The sequence below is a fragment of the Mixophyes fleayi genome, chromosome 8, assembly GCF_038048845.1.
Source record: "Mixophyes fleayi isolate aMixFle1 chromosome 8, aMixFle1.hap1, whole genome shotgun sequence".
NCBI lineage: Eukaryota > Metazoa > Chordata > Amphibia > Anura > Limnodynastidae > Mixophyes > Mixophyes fleayi.
In genome coordinates, this window is record NC_134409.1 from 136262159 (window position 1) to 136289428 (window position 27270).

Below are 27270 nucleotides of genomic sequence, written 5' to 3' on the forward strand. Positions count from 1 at the left end.
ATTATTCTTATCAATTAATGAATTCATCCCAAAAGATAGGGGAAGGTTTTGTACCATTATGTCCAATGAGGAAGTGGCGGTGAAATATTTGGTATTACCGCCAGCTAATGAGTTGGGCTCGTTTGAAACTTTCCGTGACATCATCAGCTGTAGGACGACTGCTTGCGTCCGGCCGATTGGCTCTGAATGATCACATGATATCAGCCTAAAGCTGTCAGCAAACACCAATGGTTAATTTAAATAAAGCCACAGAGGGGGATGGGGTTTTATGGTTTCTCAAGAATGTTTTGTGTGTTAATAGGGGGGACATTGCAGTTAGGTTTCTACGCAGTCTGTATTATTCACCAGATTTGATTTGATGACAGGCGATTATTCATCTCAAAATATTTTAAATTCCCGTTCCAGCTTCCCAATGTAAGAGCGGACCCCCACCTCCTGTTTAATCAGCCACGTCTAATAACAAAGGATTTAGGATGAAGATTATCTTATTTGTGGACGTTTTGTTAATTAGCCGAGATGGTCAATGTAACCTTTCCAATGAGTGAAGAAAAGTCTTCGCCGACCCCAGGCTAATTCTTGCGTGTAATCTTAAAATAATGAAGCACAATCTTGGCGCTTGTCCTGGGAGATCTGAGGACTCGTTACGTTTGATTCTATTTCAAAATGACTCTTATGTGTAGTAGCGAAACGCGCTGGTACGGTGATCTGACGGATTATCGTATCCATATTTCGAGGCATGTGAACTTCTTAGGTTACGTTAGTAAACAAATATTTGGTATTGTGGGAGGATACCACATCTAGGCCTGAATTGCCTTTAATAAGGGTTACAAATGCTGCAATACAACGGGGCGAGTCTCCGCACCTAGACGCACTTGCAGTTCGCGGTGGAAGGCTTCTTCCTGGACGTGCCCCGAGCGAACCATCCAGACTCTTATCTGAAAGATTGCAGAGAATATTGGCGATGCTTCAAATTGGCTGCGGAGCTGCTGTCCGAGCAGACACTGACAACGAACATACAACAAGCCTTTCTATAAATATGCATCTAAATGTATTTCTCTATCGCTCCATTACATCAATATATGGGACAGCGTTAAAAATAGGGATGAAGTTACTGCCTGTGCAGCAGATGCCTAGTGTCCAGGTTTCAGCACGCCGGCCGGAGTTGGTGCGGTGTCCTTCAAAGACGAGCATGTTGTTGATATTGCACAGACTCTGCATAGCTTTCCTGAAACTTGGCTTCTAAGCAGAGAGCAGACGGACCTGGCACATCTGCTGCACACTCTGCAGCTGAACCAGAGCCACATAACACAAGGTGAGACTCCCACCTGCACAGGTGTAACTGGAGAATTCCTGGGCTAAGGAATGTGATTGCAGAGAGCTACGCCCTGTCCATATGGGAAATCTCCAGCTTCTATCATAACAAGCATTATATGCTGATTACAGATGCCACAGAGAAGCAGGAGAAAGGGCACATTCTGTAAACTAAATGTTGGCTTCTGTTCAGTAACGTCACGGGAGGAGATGTGAGACTCGCACAATCCTTGCAGGATGAGAATCTTTCACTAATCTCTGGATACTTCTACATCTCAGGTAATCTTCTGTATATAATATTAGTAGGCACCTCCGCAGTATGAGTGTCGGGGGATCATGGGGAATTGTTTGTTTTTTTCTTTTTCAAAACCGTGTCTCTTTCATGTGTGTATGTTGTCAGCACACTGGGGCGGAGGGGGTCAGACTATTGTGGGCCAATATTCATGGATATAAGAGAAAAGGAGATGAGATTATCGGCATGGTAATTATCTTTATTTCATGAATGGAGGCAAATTGCACCTGCCCTGAAAAGTAGGAAAATGGGAACTGACCGACTCACACCGAAAATAACTGGAGACCAATCGCTGCGGCACATTCACTAACATTGCGTTTAGATCTGCGCAGTGGTCGTGGGTAACACTGTGTGACTGTAGGGCTGGGACGTTCCTTACTGAGCATGGATTTGGTGCTGCCACTTTTGCGATGAGATTATTTAAATGGATTAAAGCGGTGGAGCGAGCGTATTTCGGGAGGAGTTCCCGCCTGTGACGGAGGGCGCACTGCCTCGTTCTCCCAGTAGATGCCCTATGTTTTCAGTGCGATGTATGTTGAGCCTTCCAGGCAAATTTTCACAAAAAACCCCCAGAGTTTTAGGTGCAGTTTGACCAATATAGAAAACACTGAAAAACACCCATAAGTGATAACTGTCATAACCACAGTCCTGATGTCTCTCACTCTCGCTGTTTATTTAAGACAGAAATGTCGCTAAACTCAGCAGTGTTTTAGTAGAAGCTGCAGTGAATAAGGGTTGGTGCTGAAGTGTTAGTAGGTTGGACCTTGAAGTGACATTTTCACTCTGTACACAATGCGCATTTTCATGGCGGATTCTGTGAAGTCACCTAAGTAGACGCGTTACTCTTTTTAAGGGTTTTACACTAGTCCGATAAAAGAGAATTGCTAAATAGATGGCTTGCTGGGGCTCAAGGACAAATTTTGTACCTAAATGCAACATTTGTAAAGAAGTCCTAGGGGGTAAATGTATCAAGCTGCGGGTTTGAAAAAGTGGAGATGTTGCCTATAGCAACCAATCAGATTCTAGCTGTCATTTTGTAGAATGTACTAAATAAATGACAACTAGAATCTGATTGGTTGCTATAGGCAACATCTCCACTTCTTCAAACCCGCAGCTTGATAAATGTATCCCCTAGTGTGTTCTGATGTTCGCTTTGTTTTCTTTTATCGCATCGATAAATTAAGGACAGAGAAAGTTGCTTATTAAAGGTCCATAGTTCAATTAAGCAGTTTTCCAGCACAGAATGACAGCACTTCAATATGCAAACCAAGTATTTGTATAATATAAAATAACTCTGAAACTGACCTCAGGTGTCCAGAAAGACACGGGGCCTATTTACTAATAATCATTAATTATCATTTATCATCTCAGTGACAGATGAATTAACGGGACAATTTACTATTAAAGTCAGGTAGGGACAGTGCATCTGATAGGAGGCCAGGGGCAAACGCAGGATTTGTAGAGGGGTGTTTCCACACCACACCACCAGTGGGCGTGACCAGCATGCATGGGGGTGGGGCTATAATATTAGACAGTGCTTGGCTGCTCTCCAACTCTTCCTATCCCCATAATATACATGGACAATGCTGCATGTACTACTGTTAGGTGCACGCAGCTCTCCCTTTTCAAGCAGAACTGTGTGAATCGGGAGCAGGGTCCAGCCACCTCAATTATACAGTGCCCCAGGCTTGGAGGGGGGTTTCCAGGCACTAGTAACCCCCCTCGGTTTGCCTATGGAGGCTGTCCCGGGTCCTGATTTCTGCACAGAGACCATTTAGTGCAGGGGAGAGCTGCAATGCTCTCCCCATAGGATTGAATGGCTAACACAACTGCATCCATTAACAAGCCCTTAAACAATAAATTTATTGCAATACAATCTCTAAAATTAGTTTCATAGAACAACTTTTATTGAATTCCTCCTAAATTTAATTACGTTGCTCATTACTAGTGAGTAGTAGGAACAAAGAAAATGTAAAAATAATAATTAAAGGAAGAACATTTTTATGTTTGTAATCAGCAGACACCTTTATATTTTAGATAATGACTCTTTTACTGTCAATAAAAACAAGATTAGCAAAAGAATTATGTTCCCGGCTGTTTTATGACTATAAGTTTGCCTGTAGTCATAAAACAGAGGCTGCAGCAGATTCTGACAGTCTCTCCTGAATGTGTGCTTTGTTCCTCTTTATTTTGAGGGGGACACTAATGTAAGATAAATGTACATGAAATGAAGGGCAGCTACTGAGATGAGCATCTGAGCAGCAGAAAGCCAAAGAGCAAAATAAAAGAGATCTTGTAAAAAACAAAGTTACTAAATTGTTTTGTCCAAAATCCTCTAAACTGTGTAATGATTTGCACTTTTCGAGTTATTGTTTTTGCAATACCTCTATGACAGGAACTGTGTATATTAGACAAAAATCTCTTAATGTATTTAGCTGTTTTTTTTTATGGTATTTTAGATTTTGATCTTACTGTAAATATTTGGGTACAAACCTTATCTTTGTAAACTTGGAATAAATATGGTGTTTTTAGTCATGTCATTATATAGACTGATTGTATATTCATCATTAACTATAGTCAGCTTTATGGAGAGAATGACAATTATATTTGCTTCTTTATTTTGAGTTGTATACCGGAGTTGACCCAACGCACAGGTGAACCAGTTAGAGGCATTAGCAGCCACTGAATTCAAGAGCGCACACTATATTGTTTATTCATGATTTCAGGAGAGGATTAAGGTGGCCACTCAGAGAGAGGGTTTATAATCCGTTTAATTCACCCATGTAATATGCATTCTGCGAGGTGTAAATGCATCTATAATAATATTTTTATTGTACCAGTGTAATTTACTATCGGAATTTCCAGGATAGAAGATCCCTGGTATACTCATTATATCCTTATACACTTTTATCTGGATCACAGATTATTCCAGCTGTCTTCAAACTCTGGTGAACTGAAAACATCCATCCACTAGTCATTCCAGTTGTCTCTGAACAGGGATATCATGAAATCATGCACAGTCAGCACAAACTTACAAGAACAGCAAGAACATACTTAAGAGAGTGGAAGCAGGGCCATCTTAACAACATTATGGGCCCCCGGGCAAAGCAGTGCACCGGGGCCCCTAGATATAGATATATAGATGTATACAGATACAGATATAGAGATAGATAGATGTACTTGCTCAGTGACCCTTGAAGGTTTTTTTTGCAGGTTTTTTTCTTTTGCAGGATTATTTATTCTCATTAAGAGCCGTGCCTATGGGGCCCCCTTGCCCGTGGGGCCCCCGGGCAGCTGCCCATCGTGCCCAATGGAAAAGATTGCCCTGAGTGGAAGTAGGATTGCTGGGAATATTGGCTATTGTAGGTATGGTCTCGTCAAGAGGGGCAATGGGTCATCTGCCCCCCCTCCCCCCTTCCCGGGGCTACATTGGGCTGGGTTACCAACATTTTTCCATTAAAATTAGAGATGAGCGGGCTCGGATTCCGCTAATCCGAGCCCATCCGAACAGTGCGGATCCGAACGGGATCCGAGCACTTTTCGGATATTTCCGGCAGGCAAAAAAATGAAAACAAGGCTCTGTCGTCCAAGTCTCGCGAGGGGTGGGAGGGAGGGCCCAGAACAATTCCATCTTGTATCTCTTTTTTTGGCATTATGTGCTCAAGCTACCTCGGTGCAACCTTTTGGCCTAAAAACAATATTGTGAGGTGTTCAGAATAGACTGGAAATGATTGTTATTGAATGTTATTGAGGTTAATAATAGTGTAGGAGTGAAAAAAACAAAACAAAACTGGTTTTTAGCACTTTTTATGTTTTTTTCAAAATAAATCCGAATTCAATACCTTAAATCCGAACCAAAACCTTTCGTCAGGTGTTTTGCGAAACAAATCCGAATCCAAAACACAAAACACGAGACACCAAAAGTGGCCGGTGCACATCCCTAATTAAAATGTTCCTAAAAGGCTGCTAAGCCGAATCTCGCCCCTAGGGCTAGAACTTGACAGTCAGCTCCTTGGTCTGGTATCTAGTTTTGGATCCAGGTTACATTCAAAACAGGTTTAAGCAACCTTCAGATCTCCCTGTATTGTTGAACTACAAGTTTCAGCATGTCCTCCAAAACCTGTCCAGGCTGGGACTTGTACCACAACACAGGGCTATTGCCTGACATCACATAACTGAAATTCCTGCAGCATGCAGAAGATTGACACCCCCATACTATACCCATGAATTGCATCAAGCCACAGAGGGAGCTGAGCAACGTGACGTCTCTGAGAGCTGCCTGCAATGTGCGAGGAAACTCATATAGGATATGTTCCCAAAATATGAGATAAAATCTGCTGCAACCATCCAGCACCAGCCGCATAGGAAGAATCGCGTCCTGCAGCGCCATCTAGTGGCGGATGAGTAGAGCGGACAGCGCTTATGTAGCCCCCTTGTCACAAGTATTTATTAATCCCAATGTGACTTCTCTGAGACTGGTGCGGGCTGCTCTCTCTTTCTCTCTCTCTCTCTCTCCTTCCCTCTCTCTCCCAGACTGCGAGCTGAAGGGTTATTAGAGAAGAGGCTCCTGAGCAGTACACTCATCCTGTGCATGAATGGAGCTTGGCTGGAGGGGAGGGAGGGGGGGCTGCACAGTTATCTCACAGAGGTGAGGAATCTCAACGCAAACTGGGGCTGGGGGCGTTCCACGGGGGCAGTGATCAGTAACTCCTCTTCCTTAATGTTGTGTGGGCATTGCTTCTTGGAGCTTATATTCGGGACATTGCACAGAGGGTGGTGGTCCTGAGTGGGGATAAATGTGTCTCTGAACATCGATGCGTTTTATCTGCTGAGAATTGTCCTATGGATTTATACTGCTGGGGATTATGATATATTGATTTATTAATGTCTATGCGCTGGTAGCTATTATACTGCCTGGGATCCAACACTGATCTACTTTCTGATAATTCAGGAAGGGGGTCTACATGTCCCGGGTGGAAGGAGTGGCTGGCAGAGACCACCTCTCCACCTCATCTTCAAGGAAGTCCAGCTTGAGACCAGCACCTAGGGCGCAGCTAGTGGATCAGTCACCTGTCTACATGACCCTCCTCTACCCGGGGGTCCATCAGCCCAGAGGGAGATGTTCTTCTCTAAGGGATGATGTAGTTTATGAGTAGTCTGTGGATTGCTGACCCTTTGAGCTCGTTATGGAGGGCATGTGCTCCAACAGTGACTGTCTTGGGCTCCTCAACATCTCCTGGGCAAATTCCAGCCTGGAGAACGGGACTAAGAATGGCAGCCACCCCAGAGACCCTCTGAAGAGAAATGAAGAGGTGGCCAAAGTGGAGGTGACCGTGCTGGCCATCATCCTGTTCCTGGCCCTGGCTGGGAATATCTGTGTCCTTATCGGGATTCACATCAACAGGCACAAACACTCCCGCATGTACTTCTTCATGAAACACTTGAGTATCGCTGACCTGGTGGTCGCTCTGTTCCAGGTTCTGCCCCAGCTCATCTGGGACATCACCTTCAGGTTCTATGCCCCGGACATCCTCTGTAGGTTGGTCACCTACCTGCAGGTGGTGGGGATGTTCGCCTCCACCTACATGCTCCTGCTGATGTCTCTGGACCGGTGCTTGGCCATCTGTCAACCCCTGAGGTCCCTGCATAGGAGATCAGATTGCGTCTATGTCCTGCTCACCTGGATCCTCAGCTGTCTTCTCAGCATCCCTCAGATCCTCATCTTCTCCCTCACGGACGTGGGGAATGGAGTTTATGATTGTAGGGCTGATTTTATCCAGCCTTGGGGTCCAAAGGCTTATATCACTTGGATAACACTCTCCGTCTACATCATCCCCGTCATGATCCTCAGTGTCTGCTATGGTTTGATCAGCTACAAGATCTGGCAGAACATTCGCTTGAAGACCGTTTGTGAGAGCAACCTACGACTCAGCTCCAACCGGAGAGCCACCCTGTCCAGGGTCAGCAGTGTCAGGCTGATCTCCAAAGCCAAAATCCGGACAGTGAAAATGACCTTCATCATAGTGCTGGCTTATATCGTGTGCTGGACCCCTTTCTTCTTTGTCCAGATGTGGTCAGTGTGGGACCCCGATGCTCCCAAAGAAGGTAAGAGACCCTACAGGGCTCAGCAATGTACACTTCTGGGTCCTGGGTGGATGTTGGCTTTGCAGATGTCTGTGGATCAGTTTCTTTTCCACAATTTGTCATTGTGAAATTCTCACAATTGTTGCACTGGGAGTGTTGTGTTACACACTCATTACACGTTTACTATAACCATGTAGTCTCTGCATACAAGATATGTCTGTGTTAAAATGTTATATATATATTTTGGAGAGTATCTGTTAAAAAGCTAAATCATACTTTCATAAATGTATTCATAATTATTATTACACACACATTTAGTAGATGGACTGATTATTATTTTGAAGTTACAGACTTATTGTTACACACTTGTATTTTTTATTTAGAAAGTTACAATTTTATCAAAACGGAATTGTGTCTGTTTAGAAGATACAGAATTATTCTTACAAACTTCTTTTCTCTATTTAGAAGTTACAACCTTATCAAAATACATTTGTGTCTGTTTAGAAGTTACATTGTTGCACACTTGTCTTTCTCTGTTTAGAAGTTACACACTGTTGCACAGTTGTCACTATTATTACCCACTTGTTTTGCTCTTTTTAGACAATATTACTTGTTATTAACCCTGTAAGCTGCATGGTAACTGCTTGTATTTCTTCTGCACCTCCAATAACATGCCTGTAACTGCCAGGCACTATAACATGCCTAATACATTGTAGGGAAACCTTACACTTTTACATATTGTGCGTTAGAGTGTATTACAGAGGCAGGAGACCTGCATGACCACACAAGAATGTAGACCCGTCAAATCCATTACCACACAGGTAGGATCTGGGAGCTGCGCAGAGCACAATGTCTGCGCAGCTTGATCAGTAGTGGAGCAAGAATCAACAATACTGTAATTTCATCAGCACTAAAAATAAATATTTCAATCAATCAGAATATAATGGAGATAGGAGTCATTGCTGGTAAGGAAAATTCTGAAATTCCATATCAGTGCAAATGCCTTGTGTGCCATACAATAAAACTGTCATGGTGCAAAGCTTTTAAGATGGCAAGTCCAAATTCTAGATAACTGTTCATGTTTCAGTGGACATAGAAACCAGACTTTGGAAAAATCACTCACCCCTGGCAAATGTAGACTGTGTATAGAGCACAAACCAGTCTCCTGCTCTATCCCCTGACATTAGTGTGTAGTAAGTTGTGTGAGATCTCTGCTGCTGTGTGATCTGTCTACTGACACAGTGCTGGGAGGAGAGAGAACTGTACAGAGCAAAAACCAGGGAGGAGAGAGAACTGTACAGGGCACAAACCAGGGAGGAGAGAGAACTGTACAGAGCACAAACCAGTCTCCTGCTCTAACCACTGACATTAGTGTGTAGTAAGTGGTGTGAGATCCCTGCTGCTGTGTGATCTGTCTACTGACACAGTGCCGGGAGCAGAGAGAACTGTACAGAGCACAAACCAGTCTCCTGCTCTATCCTTGACATTAGTGTGTAGTAAGTGGTGTGAGATCCCTGCTGCTGTATGACCTGTCTACTGACACAGTGCAGGGAGGAGAGAGAACTGTACAGAGCACAAACCAGTCTCCTGCTCTATCCCCTGACATTAGTGTGTAGTAAGTGATGTGAGATCCCTGCTGCTGTGTGACCTGTCTACTGACACAGTGCAGGGAGGAGAGAGAATTGTACAGAGCACAAACCAGTCTCCTGCTCTAACCACTGACATTAGTGTGTAGTAAGTGGTGTGAGATCCCTGCTGCTGTGTGACCTGTCTACTGACACAGTGCAGGGAGGAGAGAGAACTGTACAGAGCACAAACCAGTCTCCTGCTCTATCCCTGACATTAGTGTGTAGTAAGTGGTGTGAGATCCCTGCTGCTGTGTGACCTGTCTACTGACACAGTGCAGGGAGGAGAGAGAACTGTACAGAGCACAAACCAGTCTCCTGCTCTATCCCTGACATTAGTGTGTAGTACGTGGTGTGAGATCCCTGCTGCTGTGTGACCTGTCTACTGACACAGTGCAGGGAGGAGAGAGAACTGTACAGAGCACAAACCAGTCTCCTGCTCTATCCCCTGACATTAGTGTGTAGTAAGTGGTGTGAGATCCCTGCTGCTGTATGACCTGTCTACTGACACAGTGCAGGGAGGAGAGAGAACTGTACAGAGCACAAACCAGTCTCCTGCTCTATCCCCTGACATTAGTGTGTAGTAAGTGATGTGAGATCCCTGCTGCTGTATGACCTGTCTACTGACACAGTGCAGGGAGGAGAGAGAACTGTACAGAGCACAAACCAGTCTCCTGCTCTATCCCCTGACATTAGTGTGTAGTAAGTGGTGTGAGATCCCGGCTGCTGTGTGACCTGTCTACTGACACAGTGCAGGGAGGAGAGAGAACTGTACAGAGCACAAACCAGGGAGCAGAGAGAACTGTACAGAGCACAAACCAGGGAGGAGAGAGAACTGTACAGAGCACTAACCAGTCTCCTGCTCTATCCCTGACATTAGTGTGTAGTAAGTGGTGTGAGATCCCTGCTGCTGTGTGATCTGTCTACTGACAGTGCAGGGAGGAGAGAGAACTGTACAGAGCACAAACCAGTCTCCTGCTCTATCCCTGACATTAGTGTGTAGTACGTGGTGTGAGATCCCCGCTGCTGTGTGACCTGTCTACTGACACAGTGCAGGGAGGAGAGAGAACTGTACAGAGCACAAACCAGGGAGCAGAGAGAACTGTACAGAGCACAAACCAGGGAGGAGAGAGAACTGTACAGAGCACTAACCAGTCTCCTGCTCTATCCCTGACATTAGTGTGTAGTAAGTGGTGTGAGATCCCTGCTGCTGTGTGATCTGTCTACTGACAGTGCAGGGAGGAGAGAGAACTGTACAGAGCACAAACCAGTCTCCTGCTCTATCCCTGACATTAGTGTATAGTAAGTGGTGTGAGATCCCCGCTGCTGTGTGACCTGTCTACTGACAGTGCAGGGAGGAGAGAGAACTGTACAGAGCACAAACCAGTCTCCTGCTCTATCCCCTGACATTAGTGTGTAGTAAGTGATGTGAGATCCCTGCTGCTGTGTGACCTGTCTACTGACACAGTGCAGGGAGGAGAGAGAACTGTACAGAGCACAAACCAGGGAGGAGAGAGAACTGTACAGAGCACAAACCAGTCTCCTGCTCTATCCCCTGACATTAGTGTGTAGTAAGTGATGTGAGATCCCTGCTGCTGTGTGACCTGTCTACTGACACAGTGCAGGGAGGAGAGAGAATTGTACAGAGCACAAACCAGTCTCCTGCTCTATCCCCTGACATTAGTGTGTAGTAAGTGGTGTGAGATCCCGGCTGCTGTGTGACCTGTCTACTGACACAGTGCAGGGAGGAGAGAGAACTGTACAGAGCACAAACCAGGGAGCAGAGAGAACTGTACAGAGCACAAACCAGGGAGGAGAGAGAACTGTACAGAGCACTAACCAGTCTCCTGCTCTATCCCTGACATTAGTGTGTAGTAAGTGGTGTGAGATCCCTGCTGCTGTGTGATCTGTCTACTGACAGTGCAGGGAGGAGAGAGAACTCTACAGAGCACAAACCAGTCTCCTGCTCTATACCTGACATTAGTGTGTAGTAAGTGGTGTGAGATCCCTGCTGCTGTGTGATCTGTCTACTAACAGTGCAGGGAGGAGAGAGAACTGTACAGAGCACAAACCAGTCTCCTGCTCTATCCCTGACATTAGTGTATAGTAAGTGGTGTGAGATCCCCGCTGCTGTGTGACCTGTCTACTGACAGTGCAGGGAGGAGAGAGAACTGTACAGAGCACAAACCAGTCTCCTGCTCTATCCCCTGACATTAGTGTGTAGTAAGTGATGTGAGATCCCTGCTGCTGTGTGACCTGTCTACTGACACAGTGCAGGGAGGAGAGAGAACTGTACAGAGCACAAACCAGGGAGCAGAGAGAACTGTACAGAGCACAAACCAGTCTCCTGCTCTATCCCTGACATTAGTGTGTAGTAAGTGGTGTGAGATCCCCGCTGCTGTGTGACCTGTCTACTGACACAGTGCAGGAAAGAGAGAGAATTGTACAGAGCACAAACCAGGGAGGAGAGAGAACTGTACAGAGCACAAACCAGTCTCCTGCTCTATCACTGACATTAGTGTGTAGTACGTGGTGTGAGATCCCGGCTGCTGTGAGATTTGACCGTCTAGGTAATAGGCTGAAAAAAATTTTTTTTGAATCCCAAGTGTTTAATCTAAGTAATAAGATGTACATAGTTAAGGCTATTTCCTGTAGTTAGTAACTGGATACGATACTTCTGACATTTTCATTTATAATCTCTGCTACCTGAAAAACAGAACACATAACAAATTCACACACACAACTTAATTTAGACCAACAACTTCTTATCCTCTCTCCTTCTTCTTTATTCCTTGTTGGGTCTCTTTTTACATGATAAAGTAATCCTATGTTTGTCAGTGGGTTATACTGTAGCATAGGGCCCCTCTGCTTCCAGGACTTACATCCATACCTGCCGGCAGGACCGGTGGAACCTGTTACGTATGATATGCATGGCAGGCTGGCGCTGCAGTTTCATGTGACCCCATCAGGACGACTGCGCTGTTCTGAAAATACATATTGTTAAAGTTTTTACTTTCACCCCTATGCCCTTATATGCCATGTGCATGGGGACAAAAGCAGGAGTAGAGGGGGATCCCACATCTACATTTCACCCAAAAATTCATATACATATATATGTATGTCCAATATAAGCGCCTGTGTAGTGGCAGAAATGACAATAAAACAACATATCTTCAGATTGTAAATGGTACAGCAGGAATTCTGAGCTCCATTAACCCTCCAACGCCCGGCTATGAAGCTTAACAGAGATAATATGAGGTTAAAGTGAGAGATCCCAACCCAAGCAATGAAGAAAAATTAGAGATTATTATTTTTGAGTTAAATATTAAGTGGTTCAACTTAAAGTTTATAGTCTCCGACTTGTCAAGCGCAGGGGCGCTATCATTTGCTACTGGTTATACCCCGTATCAAGGGTGATGCAGAACCTGAGTCATAAAGAAGATACTAGATGCAGCTGTAGATACGTTTGACTCTGTATTGCACATTTAACTTCAAGTCCACTAAAGACATTTCCAAATGTTAGCAAGAGTTTTCCAAAATGGTCTGACACCGAGAGGGGTGCGCCTGTGAATAAACCTGAGCCTCTGCTAGCAGAATACCGAGACGTGATGAAATACCCAAGTACGTTGTATCCGCAACATAATTTGTGTGATGAAACCGTATTTGTCATTGGTTACTATGGGTTACAGCACCTCTGTGCTCTTTGCGCTGTGTTTTTGAATAAACTTTATTGTCCCAGCAACATGTGCAAATACCAGACATGAGATTATTCTCTATAATAGCGATGCCTGGGTGTAGGGATCATTCATAGAGCGAAAAGTACAGCTGATCTGGCAATACTGACTTGGGGGGGGGGGGGGGTAGATTTATCAAATGGTCTAAAAATAAAAGTGGAGGTGTTGCCCATAGCAACGAATCAGATTTTAGCTATCATTTATCTAGTACATGACAGAAATTGAGAGCTAGAATCTGATTGGTTGCTATGGACAACACCTCCACTTTTATTTTTAGAAGTATTAGTAAATCTGCCATCTGGAGTGGTAAGGGTTAATTTACAGCCTCACCCAACCGGGCGCTATCAGTGTTATCACTGGCAGAAGATACAGGTCATTTTCCATGGGGGACGTGTGTCAACTGTTTATATACAATAGCTGGAGATGCGAATGGAGATTACATTCCTCGGATACCTGTCATTTTTTCCCTTAGCTTAGAGGTAGTCACAGGAAATAGACTCAGAAGCACAAAACACGAGTGGGTCATAGATTATCCCCCTCTGCAATTGGTTAACGTGTAAATATAGCCAAGATAATGGGGCCTGCTTATTGAAGAAAAATGTTAAAATTATAAGTAAACTTCAAAAAAAAAAAAAAAAAAAAAAATCCCAAAAGACAAATGTGTTGTGATAATGTGAAATTATTGCATCATTTTTTTTTCTTAATTATTTTTTTTTTAGCATTTAAAACTTGAAATGTAAGACCACACAAATCTATCTTGTTTCCATTAGGAAAGTTCCAGTTAAATTTAGTGTTACTTGTCAACATTCCCGAAAATCGGGACAATACAACCAATGCATTCATGCATTCAGACACACCCCTGGCTTGCCAAGCCATGCCCATTATGTGTCTGACCACGCCCAGCGTCTGTAGACCACACCCCTTCTGGCTGCAGGAAATCGGGACTGTCCCACGACGAGAGGAAATTGCTGGCAGATATTTTATATGACTTAAATACTCTGCATGTCACATTTTATCCCAGTTTTTCTTTAATATTTGACTCCTCTGTAGTTTTACTCTAATATTATGCACAACCAAATATGGCGCGGTCACTACAACAGATAACAGACTGAGACAGATGGACATAAACGTGCTCATTTCATACCCAAGAAATAACACACAATAATCTCCGTTCATAATCGGCCCAATCCATGCCCAGATCCACTACACCACGTCCACCACGACACGGCACTTTGGCATCTGGAAATCGTGACTGTTGGGAGACAGACACGAGCTGGATGAGGTAACCGGGGACCGAGATAGTGAACACAACTGGCTGAGGATCAAGGCAAATGCAGCCAGCAGCTGTAGGTTTATGATTCCTCGTATAGATCCCAAACACTTAGTCACATCTGGAGGGATTTAAGTCTATAAATGCAGCCGCGTGATATATAGTAACGTCCCTGAGATATAAAACGGAGCGTCCTGTTATCTGAAGAATCGCTGAGCCTTATAAATCTGAGCACTGTTCTCCATCGGAGGTTTACAAACCTCAAGATCTCGACGTTTCAAGTACAAGATTAACATTAAGCCTCCAGATGTCCGTTCCCACAAACAGTGCACTATGCCTCTCTTGTTCATAGTCTTCCAAATCCCCCAAATGTCTCTGAAATGTAGCCGCGTGATAGTAAAGCCCCTGTGGTATAGAACGGACCAAGGTGTCTTGCACAACGCAAGACACCTTAGTTTACCACCGGGGTGTCTGGATGGTCCGTACAGCTCGCAACACATTGAACGCCTACTTTCTGATCTCGGAAGATTCCTTTAGAACCCAGAAATGATTTTGTAGGTTTGAGGAGAGGCGGAAAGTGTAAGTGTAACATCAAAACCCAACTGTTTTATTACCGCCACTTCATTAAATTAACCTTTCCCACATTTCTCTATGGGATGGTTGAGGCTTTATTATATTGCTCAGAGTGCGCCTGAAAATGCGTCCAAGAGCCAGGTAAATAAAACAGGTCCCTCCTGTGAAAACTCCTTCGCAAACGCGCTATCTTGCTCCAACCGCAAAACCATACGCCTTGCCGGAAGTCTAAGTGCGCAGTAGGACCAACGAACTGCACAGTGCACGTTACAGAATCATACCTCCCAACTGTCCTGATTGGTAGGCCTTGGAGGAGGCGGGGTTTGAGAAAGAATGGCTGTTTGGGGCGGATCAGGGGCGGGTTTGGACAGAAATGGGGGCGTGGTTTATTTTTTGCCCCGATTTGACATGTATAAATGTTGAGAGGTATACAGACTGTGGATGGTAGATAGGTAACCTCTGGCTTTCCAGCTCAGTGGAACTACTAATCCCAGCATGTTCTCCTCTGGAGTTAGTTTTATTCTAATTGAAGACATTGGGTTAGTTGCAAACATTTACTGAACAAATCTGTACTAAAAGCATAGCAACCAATCTTACACTAGGCTAAATAAAAGCTAATTGCTGATTGATTGCTATGATTTTAGGTAGCACCTTTGAGCAGAGTTTGCATATAACCGTTAATAGACAACAATTTTGTTTTCTTGTAAAGAAAAAACTTCACATAATTGAAAATACATTACAAGATTATCTGCACATTTTGACGCTTTTCCAAAAATGGAATTATTTAAAAATTGCCCGTAGTAAAATGATATCTGAATTCAGCTGACCTCTACGCTCCTCTCTCACTGCCGACGCGTAATGATATAATTGGGGGGCGGTTTGGCATCTTTGCCCTGATAGTGTCCTTCCACTAATTGCAGATTTTTAATTGCTGTTCTGTCCTTTATAAACACCCACTGATTGGACCAAACTCACGCGTTTTACATAAACATCTGAGTGTCCGTCAGGCATCACTGCTGACCTGGAGAGAGCAGTCTGATAGGCGTTAGAGCACAGCTGTTCTGATAGCTAATGATGCATTGAACCAGCTTAGTGTTATTAGTCTTTACAACATTACATTATTGGCACATAATGCTGTTTCAGAGTATCGCATTCCAAGTGTAAATGACTCTGCCAGTAACTGGACTTTTAGATGCTGAGAATTAAACTTGAATGAAAACCTTGCATGACAATCTATACACAGACATCATCCATAACAGACATTTATTCATTGTTATATCAGGGTAACCCGCACCGACATGGCTCAGATTCCTTGTTTATAACTAGCTTTATTTTTTCTAAATAGGTTGCACAACATCTAATAAGTCATTTATGTGTTTGGATTTGCATAATATATATAGTTCAAGACTAAGGGCAGATAAGGGCTGGTACAGGTGCACATTAGGGTTTTCAACAGGAACTTTCTTGCAAACCTTAGTACCTACTCCGCAGATATGTAAGAGCTTGCAAAGGACCTAAGCAGCAACGTAAACTGCGCACTATAAAACACAGGTAGCGTCACCTTCCTAAAAATTGCAATAAGTGAGACGCCGCTTATTTAGGGTTTTGCAGAAATGCCAAATAGCATTTTTAAAATAAATTCACAGTATATTGCTGATCTTCAAAACCTGCTGCTTGATACAGCTTCCTCCCAACGTGTGAAGTTTGTGATATGGCCCAGTGAGTGCGTGCCCCAGCGGAACGGCAGTGTGCCTCTGAAAAGAAAGTGCGGTCATGACATACTGGGCGCTTGTGCGCGTCACGTTGGGGTCTTGCCACATCCCCGGGGCCATGCTTAATGCTACAGAAGTGCTATGCTGTCCCAAAACACTCTCCCCTCTCCTTACAAACAACCTGCATTGCTGTACCATTGTGAGTGGAAACTCCCCCCCAGTCCTGGCAGTCAGGATGACGCTACTGCCCCAGCTAAATGGAGAGAGTTTAAATTTAAATGTATGTTTTGATATCATTTGACACATCGGGAGCCCCAGGCTCTGACATCTGCTTTCTGCCATGTTTTGTTCTTCATACCCCCTGACACAGTCATAGTCCTGACCCTTCGAGAACTCTAATCTTCAAAACGGACACATTGTATCTTTAATATCAGTATAAGAGCTGGATCCGACACAACATAAAGAAGGGATGAACCGGGGGCTGCGGGTAAAGGCTCGGAAAGCCGCATGTGGCCCTAGGGCCGCCTGTTGCCCGTCACTGGTATATAGACTCAGTCAACTTGTATTTCTCCAAAAGTTGTGAAAGTCCAAACCCAGGATTGTCCCTCAGGAAACAAGACTGTTGGGGGATATGTTATCAAGACTCTGACACTCCTGGCATTATATTACTAGTAAGCTGGTAAATATTTGACTTTGTTTTAATACTTATTACTGTGGCAGTGATTAGAATGTGTAATGATATTGGAAACAGCTTCCAATTGGGCTCTGCAGATTTTTTATACACTTGGGCTGACGTAAGTATAACCAGGGCCGTAGCTAGGGCTGTGCGAGAGGGGTGACCACCCAGGGTGTATCGCTGAAGGGGGGCGCAGTTTATGAATATATTAGGTTAATTTGGTTAAAGCTGAGGAGAGGGGGGGGGGGTGGCAGTTTTGCTTCTCACCCCTTGCACTACAATTTAAAGTTACGTCTCTGGGTATAACCCAAGAGTTCTGCAAGCTGAGTGTCAAATGCTGCCATGAAAATAAACACAGTTCTCTATTTATACAAAAATTACCAAACCACACGGGCCTGTGTTTCACCTGTCACCAGAGCTTCCCATGTTGAATTTTTCTAGACGTGCTCTAAGCCGATCAGACCACAGGACGATGTTTCAGAGCTTTATAAATCTGAGCTCTGTTCTCCAGCTGAGGTTTGCAAAACCACAAGGTGTCTACGTCTCAAGTACAAGCTTAACATTAAACCTCCAGAGGTCCTTTCCCATAACACAGAGCGCTATACACCTTCTCCAAGTGTTCAAAGCGTTCCAGTTCCCCAAAATATCTCTGTCACATGCACAGAAGTCTCCGACTTCCGGAAAGTCATTGATGCAGTCAGAATTTTTCAGATTCCTTTGACATTGATTAATCTCTGGCAGGAACATATATTTTAGATCAGGTGAAGTTATTGTGACTTCCAACACAAACAAAGTTACCTGAATAGGGGCACGTTTCGGTATCTGCTTGTCTTGTTGCCTAAGGGAAAGGAATGACTGTGTGTACATGTAGCCACCATCGGTATCTGACCTCCAAGACATCTACAACAAACGCAAAGTGGAGTCCTGCTGTGAAAATAATCAGGCAGTATTTACTGCAATAAGACGCTTGGAGAGCAGATATGACCTTTGTTTTGCCAAGTCTTCTACTGCCAAGCTATAAAGAAATTCAAAGCGTTTTGTCAACAACTCGTTTTAGCAATAGTCATAACATTGTAGTACTTTTGGGGGCACCTAAGTGACACTAAACGGCCAATATTTTTTGATAAATGCAGGTAATAAGAGTTTTATTATCCCTCCAATAAAACATTATCCTTATCACAGCAATGCAATGAGTTAGAAGAATCAAAGTAAAATACTTTGGGAGATATTGAAGATCGGAGGAAGTTTCACTGGTACGGTCACAATAACACAAGTCATAGGGGCATATTTAACAATTGACGGTATTGCACTATCGTGCACTTACCGTGTAATTAGGTAATGGAAGTCTCAAATTGATATTTATGAAAGCTCCATCGGACTGTTCAATCTCGAAAACCAGTAATTTTCTCTGCACTCCGTTGTTGCTAGCAGTCACCATACAACAGAATGGTGACTGCTCGGGGCCGGCATTTAACAAGTTCCGAAAAAATATAGCTGGCGTACATCATCCTAATTGAAGAAATCTAATGCTGTCAGCTCTGCTCCGAAGAGCAGAGCTGGACAGCGCATGTGTGGAGGGATCACATGATCCCTCCCTGTCACTCAGCGCGCTCTCTCTGCAACTATCGTTGCAGAGACAGAGAGGGGATCTGTGTTCTTGGAACTGGACATGCGCAATTGAAGAGTGAAGAGAAGACCCGGAGACAGCGCTTCCGAAGAGGGGGGTAAGTATGATTTTTTTTTATCACTGAAACAGCAGTTTTTCGGAACTGCTGTTTCTGTGCAGGGCTGTACATAAATGTGAGAAGTAGTTCAATCCTAATCATTGCGATAAGGATTGAAAACTACTTTTCACTTTATGTGAATATTGATAAATGTGCCCCATAGGCTGAAACCTCCATCGTTACTGTTTCCTCTATCGGGACGTAACACATTTAACTATTTATATCTGGAGCATGTGGATAACGGAGACAGGTTTTCATCTCATATAAACATATCCTTGAAGTGCACCTCTTGCTGTAAATAACGCGCTGCTAGATCTGTAAATTGCAGCTGTATTAAACATTATTTGTACTACAAAATCACTGACATAACGCCGCCTTTCTGCAGATACAACATAACATTTATTCATTGCTTACTACAAAGGATGAAAGTCTGAGCGATATACTCAGGAGAGAGCGTAAGTGAACAAATAACACAGCAGTAACAAAGGATTGCTCTCCTAGTTGACGGCGCCTAAAACATTTTATAATACACCTGTCGCAATAGGCCGCAGATTTATTAGATGCGTCGCGGTCCGAGAAAATTCAGTCCAGGAAATGAACAAGGAGAATAATAATTCTTGTTTTGCCTGAAGTATCGTCGTGTCCCAAATACTGTAGTACATAGACAAATAAGGAAATCTAATCTTAGTGGTAGACGGCTTTATATAACACCGCATTACCGGTCCTAGCGAGGGATTTCCTGTATGCCAAAACCGGGCTTGTGTACTTTTGTTCTGCTTATCCATATCCAGCACGATTGTTATATATCACATGTTTCACGTATGTGAGACTGGCAAATAATATGTATATGTACCCCTGGGGAAACATCATCATCATTTATTCATATAGCGCCACTAATTCCGCAGCGCTGTACAGAGAACTCACATGAGTTCCTGCCCCATTGGAGCTTACAGTCTAAATTCCCTGATATACACACACACACAGACTAGGGTCAATTTGTTAGCAGCCAATTACCCTACCAGTATGTTTTTGGAATGTTGGAGGAAACCAGAGCACCCGGAGGAAACCCACGCAAACACGGAGAGAACATACAAACGCCACACAGATAAGGCCATGGTCGGGAATTGAACTCATGGCCCCAGTGCTGTGAGGTAGAAGTCTTAACCACTGAGCCACCGTGCTGCTCATGGATTGGGACAGCCGTTTTTACTACTGACATTTCTTGCTTAATATATATAGAATATGTGGCAATGGTGTGCAGGGCTTCTGCCTATGGCGTCAGGGTTTAGGTGGTGCCCCCACTAAGCGCCGGCAGCAGGCGGCTGCTTACCTGTAAAACTTCCGGCTGCTGCTGCCCCTCTATGTTGGGGACGGACTGGGAGTGTGGCGTTGTGATGACACAGCCCAGCGCCATACTCCCAAGAGGAGGTGACGTTGGCGCCCAGCCTCCACTCCACAGAAGCGCATGGGGAGGGGTTTCCATCTCCTGGGCTGGTTGTTGATCGGACACTAGATATATTTTGATACTTTTTAATGAATACTGAATAATGGTTATGTATTATCTATATCATATTTGCAAAACCGATCCCCAGACCCTAATCAAGACCCAGCTCTGCCCCCTTCACAAGAAGCAGAGGTGGGATACGGCAGGGTGGCCTACTCTTCCGAGAGTCTAGAAGGACTCCCCGAAATATAATCTAGATTTACCCGCCACCCAACGCACACCTGATTTTTCAATTGATTTGTGGCCTGAACTAGTATTCATGATAATACACCCTAAGAGCTAGTGACGTCAGTGAGGCACGGTGCCTCATGCCTCAGTATTGTCACTATTTCATAAGGAAATGATAGACGTGTCTGAGAGATATTTGCCTGTGAGTTGCCACAACGGCTACTGAATGATTTATTTCTGTTTCATCACATCCTCTGCGAGAACAACTCATGTTGTTTCCAATCATCCTGATACGTTTCCTGCTTTGGAACCACAGAGATAATTCTGCCATAAATCTATATGGTGACACTCGCAGTCTCGGCCATAGTTGGCATCCTGCTGGCATCTCCCTTCTCCCTGCTAAAAATACACCAGACATGGGAGGTCTCGGTGTAACGAGTTCCCCGGGAAAGTTATAAATGGAGACAGTTTGGAAACGACTCTGACGATGATCTCAGGTGATATTTCATCTCTGGCCGGTGAGCTCAGTAAAGAGACGTTTGATCTGACGTTATACATAGGAGACCTCCAGGAGTTGTTAATATTCAGCCAATCGAAATGCCATTATCATGAACTCATGCGTTTAGATCCTGGAACAGCCGCTACCGCCGTGTGTGGGTCTGGCCAGTTTGCGTTAAACTATTTTTACCGTTGAAATGGTTCACCTTAACCCAGGGGAGGGGGACACTATATTGCTGGGCCCCATAAAAATTGTTAGGGGGCCTTTAATGTGGATTATCCTGTGGCCCCACAGTAATCTTCTGAGCGTGCATGGGGCCTTGTGCATGAGCAATGACACCCTGTTTCGGGCTTCTCCGCACATGCTCTGAATTAATAGCAGATTCAGGCAATGGTGGTATTAATACCTTCACCCACTAGTAATAACCACCGTTGCTGCAGAGTGTGCAGCGGCGAGGGGTCCCCTCTCACGTCCGGGCCCGCATCCCTGCAACGGCTCTGCCTTAACCCCCAGCCCCGTTTCGCTTCAAGCCCCAGATTCTGTTGAACCACTCAGTCCTGCGTTAAATATATCTTATAAATAACAAAATCACTAAGGCTGGCCGATGTTCATACTCCAAGGTCAGGCAGAGCCCACAGGCAGAACTGAATACCAATGCGGCATGCGGCTGTCTTTAAAGTGACTATAAACCTTAGGAGATGAAGCCGGCAGCTCGTTATGGCAGATCAATGACTTCCAGAGTATCTGTCCGCGGAGGGCAGGTAATGAGCCGAGACGCTACAGGCGGTGGGATCTCCTGCCCATTCATAACAGCTGTGCTGTCTGAGCCTTGTTTGGAACGATAGGTGACGATTCTGGGCTGGAAATTAAATCTGCTTTGTGAAAAGGAGCCACTTAGAGAACAGTCAGCGGGCAGCATATAGTGCTGCTGATCAGACTGTTGTACAGAGATTAGATGATCTTCACGCACCCTCTCTGCGGTACTGGGACCCCGGGGTAATGTCCCGCCAAGGTTACACCATAGATGGCATAGTTCTGTCATCCTGTAAGAGGAGGAGACAGTATATCCCGATAGCTGCCATCAACCACTGTAAAATACAATCTAATATAGCATAACCTCTTTCTCCTCTGCGCCTGCGGAGGTAGAGCCATAACTAGACATTTTAATGCCCTGGGTGAGAGAGAACACTGGCACCACCCCAATTTTGGTGTGAGCAACAGTAGGGGTATATTTAAGCTGCTGAGGGGGTGTCCATAGTCCATGGTGGGTGTGGTTAGACCTTTACAAGTACTAGACTGCTTGCAAAAAAACGGCGCCCCCTCTGGCTTTGCGCCCTGGGCGGAGTCACATCCCCCCCCCCCACTGTTATGACTTTATATTGCAGGATTGCAACAATTAACAATTGCAGATTGTTAATCCACGTAGTCAGCGCCATTGAGAATGGAAGACTGGAATCTCTCTTGCACCTGTGAAATCTACTAGTTGCTGCCTCTGCTACATAACACTTAATTACCGCAAATTTTTACCATCCTGCGGACCCATCACTGACTTAATGGTCGTCAGAGCGGGGGGCTAATGCCCCCTACTCTGCAGCTCCTGGAATGAGCTGGGGGCTGCAGGTGAAAGCTTGCAGCTGCTTTTTTAAATTATGTTATGACGCCGAATGAGAGCCGGGTCATCCAGTAGGCAGTGGTCCAGTGGCCACCAGCCGTAGGTAGCAGCCTAGGATGCCTAATGGATGTCCCGTCTCAGGTCCTGAGTCATACCATGATTATCTCTCCCTTGGCAACAAGGAAACTTTATATATTTAACTTCTGTCTAGCCCCCTGGGGGAGGGAGACTGACTTTGATATGACACCCTCCCTCCCGTGTCACCTGAATGACTGATTGCCAGCTCTGTAGAGGTGTGATTAATCGCTCAATGTCAATGTGTCACTAGCTTAGGTATAAAGCCATAGAGAAAAAGTCAGACAGAGATGAGTAATGTTTGTGCGCTCTCTGTACCAGGAACGCACAGACTCCCACACCTCATCTGTATGCATATTACGGGGGGGCCTTGGGGATTAGAGGTGAGCGTCTGAACAGCCCCAACTTCTAAATATAAGAAGATGAGATGTCCCCACAGCCCAGAGGAGCTCTCGCCTCCTTAATCCTGAAACTTGTTTTCCAGCAAATATCTCAGTAGATGCACGAATGCAGCAGGCGGTAACCAGATCACGCCGTTATCTGCGCTTAGTGCCAGTCTGACAACCCACAAATGACAGATTACCCAGCGGAAACCACAAAACAATGGGGCATATTTAATAAAGCACGATAGTGCTTTTAACGGGTCTTTTAGGTCCCACACTGTCCTCCGCAAATTTATTAAGGGGGCATCGCAGCAGATATCATGGATATCTGCTGCTTTGCATTCCTCTTCGTTTTTGGGAGCAGTCACCATTCAACAGAATGGTGACTGCTCCTGGCCGCAATCTAACAAGTCCCGAAAAAACATATTTTTCGGGAACTTGTCATGTTAATGTACCAGCTGCAGCTGGCGTACATCATCCGAATTGAGGAAATCTAATGCTGTCAGCTCTGCTCCGGAGAGCAGAGCTGTACAGCGCATGTGTGGAGGGATCACATGATCCCTCCCTGTCACTCACAGCTCTCTCTGCAACTATCGTTGCAGAGACAGAGAGGGGATCTGTGTGCGCATGTCCAGTTCTTGGAACTGGACATGCGCAATTGAAGAGTGAAGAGAAGACCCGGAGACAGCGCTTCCGAAGAGGGGGGTAAGTATGATTTTTTTTTATCACAGAAACAGCAGTTTTTCGGAACTGCTGTTTCTCTGCAGGGCTGTACATAAATGTGAGAAATAGTTCAATCCTTATCATTGCGATAAGGATTGAAAACTACTTTTCACTTTATGTGAATATTGATAAATGTGCCCCAATATATTTTATTTAGCGCGCACCATAAATAAATGATAATCTACTTTATGGACTTGTTATTGGTTTTGTGTTACCAAAGTGCAATCAATTAATTTGTCCTTGTATTCCCCATGACATAGGGGTCCTCTTAGACTTGGGACCACTCGAGTTGAGTAGACGTTGTCAGCCTGGTTCTGTGTTATGCTATATTCTGTATAGACTATTATTCAGGGAGTAATAATCCTTAAACTGGATTTGTTATTTCATCTCCACCGCTTCACATCTGCACCCCGACCGTCGCTCCTCGTTCAACCGTTCCCGGTGTTCTCCACATCCCATGCGCTTGGTGTTTTTCCCCGCCATGCCTTCTCCTTTGCCTGCAAGATCTTTCTCCGCGAGGTTTCCACGCCCTGAGGTTAGCATTGCTATATTGTAACCTGTACTAGATTTAAACAAAGAATTGTGATATTGCCTCTATAATTCAGACTTAGGGCATTTATTAAAGGGTGAAAGCTCATTGAAAATGGGTGCTTTTACTTCCCACTTTGCCTAATACAACAAAGGATTGGCACCGGACGTAGCGCATCTGTCACTGACGGTAACCCCCCCCCCCCCGCTTCCCAGCGGTATGAATGCCAGCCAGCACATGTATATGTATAGTGAGTATCACTCCACTGTTCTGGTGATGTTTCGTAAATTGCACAGCGTTAAAAAAGAATCATCCTTATCGCTAGAGAAAGAAGCCTGTTGATAAATCGTCCGTTTTATCCGGCAATATTGATCATTATTCATTACTGCAGTCCCTGCCGATGGGGGCGTGTGTTAGCCGGCTAGCCGTCTCGCGCATGCTTAGTTCGCGAGACGAAGCCCAAATGTGTACATTCAGTTCCGCTAATAAAAAGTATGTATTAAAAAAGTGCTTGTTAAATTGGCTTCCTCTGGCAAAGGCTGGCGGTAACCTTTTGTAGTACTAGACAAATAAATGAAGAAACCACCCCAAAAAAAGGCAGAAAGCCTTATAATAAAATGGACCCTTAGTGAGACGATCCAGAGACACAGACTCTGCTACCAAATAAGATAAAATAACAGACAATTGCATAATGACAGGATAAGACTGTAGTACATTATGCAACATTTTTCTGTACCCTTCTTTAAGAGGTTTTGTGGGCAAGAAGGTGCCCTGATTTGTAATCCAATAACAGGTTGCCTATCTGTGCCGGATATCTATATGATTAAAAATGACGCTGGCTGCCTTCCTTGGGAAACAGCTTCCACGCAGTCACTGATTGTCCTCTGTCTATAGGGAAACAAGACATAAAAGCTATTTAGAGGTATCAGCGTATAAACCACTATTGGCGCCAACCCTGCTACATCTTATCGTTCATGTATTATAAGCTCCCATTCACTCCCAGTCTCCTCCAGTCATTGTTTTGCTTATCACGCCTGGTATTGTTAAGGCCCTGAGAACCCTCGGAAACTGTTTAGATCTTTATATGATTGGGCATTATGTGGGATGTCATTCCCCAAGGTGAAAAGAAAATCTGTTAGGGTCAGAGGAGCGCTGACTCATCGCCGCCCTCTTCTGTTTATTCGTGAAACCACTCGTTCACACTTTGTACCACAATTATTTTAAGACCTGTTTATCCACAAAGTAAATATTTATTTTTATTGTAAACGTGTTAAGTCAAATGTTGATTTATATTTATCCTTCCTCTTCCCTTAAGCAGTGACTTCCAGTATCTTTTTATAACTTTTAAAGAGTCCTCTTTCCAGCAGTGGACAGTCCACTTTAGACTGAGCAATGACCAAAAAACTCCAGTGATCCAGGAATATGTCAGATAACACTGTGAGCAATGTAAATAAAAGACATTTAAAACAATAAATTACTAAAACAAAATATGGTATTCCTCTTGTTAGTACTTTATTATTTATTAGTGTTCAGTAAAATATGTTGGCTTGGGGATATATGCACAAAGTATGCAGTTATTCTGCATTTCAATGGAAGCAATCCATATTTCTAGTGCCCCCTAGTGGCCAGTTTATCATGCAAAAGAATATTTGCTTGGCATATTTGCAAGGCAGTAACTTGTGAGCAGAATACTTAACAGGCATGAGACAGCACTCGGTTGATTCAGCAAAACACACAAATAAATAAGAACAATTTCAGTTCGGGGACCCTGGAGGCCTCCGCTCAGTTAAATATTTTTGTTCACAAATGAGAAGCAGCAATATTTATGGCAATGCGGCCGGAGGACTTGGCAGCAGGAGAACATACCTAGCCGCAGAGGTCATCCAGGGTAACACGTGGGCTGAGCCTGTTACGCTCACATCCTATCTGGGGATTTGCCCCTTTGCTGTCCAGTCACCAGTCCAATTGCAATAAGTAATGTAATGTGTTGGGGCGTTTCCTACCCCTTTTAACAGATTAAAAGCCAAAACATCATCAATTATTTGTGTCAATCAATATCTACCGCAGCGTTAATCAGTCTAGGTACCTGACAAGGCTGAGAAGTAACTGTTGTTCTGCTCAAATACTAATGTCCTTTATGTACCAACATTTTAAAAGGTAAAATATAGGGATTGTTTTTGCTGTGCCCTGATCTGCCCAGACCAACCAGATCTATTCAGAGGCGGATGGACTGAACCAAGACTATAAAATGCAGTCTATAAATTTCGTAGGAGCTGGTGACATCACTGAGGCACGAGGCATGAGGCACTTTGAGTGCTCCAGATCTGCACAATGTAGCCTTTCCACATTACTAGCTAAATTGCCCACAAATCTGCCAAATTACTATATTGCATTGTTTAGGGTCACTAGATCAGGTTGGTCACAATCAGATTGGTCACAATCCTCCCCATTAAGATTCTGGGAGTTATGAGGTCACATGATCCGGTGAGAGGACAGGAAGGTGCAGATATAATAAGACATGTATGTATGTATGTATGTATGTATGTATGTATGTATGTACCTCTAAACCTGTTTTCCTATTTGCAGCATCCTCATCTGATTATTAGGTTGTGATCCTGTATATTGTTATTAATGAAGCTTCTGCACATTTATATGTACAAATCATGTAGCATATTATTTTTTCTATTTAATGTTGTGTCTTACTCATGGTTGGCGTAGTGGAAATGAAAATGTTCAGCAATCTTTAGGTATTACACTGCCATCTACAGGTCATTAC

At 44.2% G+C, this 27270-nt stretch overlaps 1 protein-coding gene across 1 annotated transcript in view; it reads left to right on the forward strand.

The window, feature by feature from the left end:
• The first annotated feature begins 6245 nt into the window (after positions 1-6245).
• Positions 6246-27270, forward strand: part of OXTR (oxytocin receptor) — a 30867-nt gene continuing 9842 nt past the window's right edge. The window contains exon 1 of the mRNA XM_075183741.1: positions 6246-7708. Coding sequence (XP_075039842.1) covers positions 6790-7708 — 919 coding nt within the window. The 5' untranslated portion in view covers positions 6246-6789. The remainder of the gene's footprint in view (positions 7709-27270) is intronic.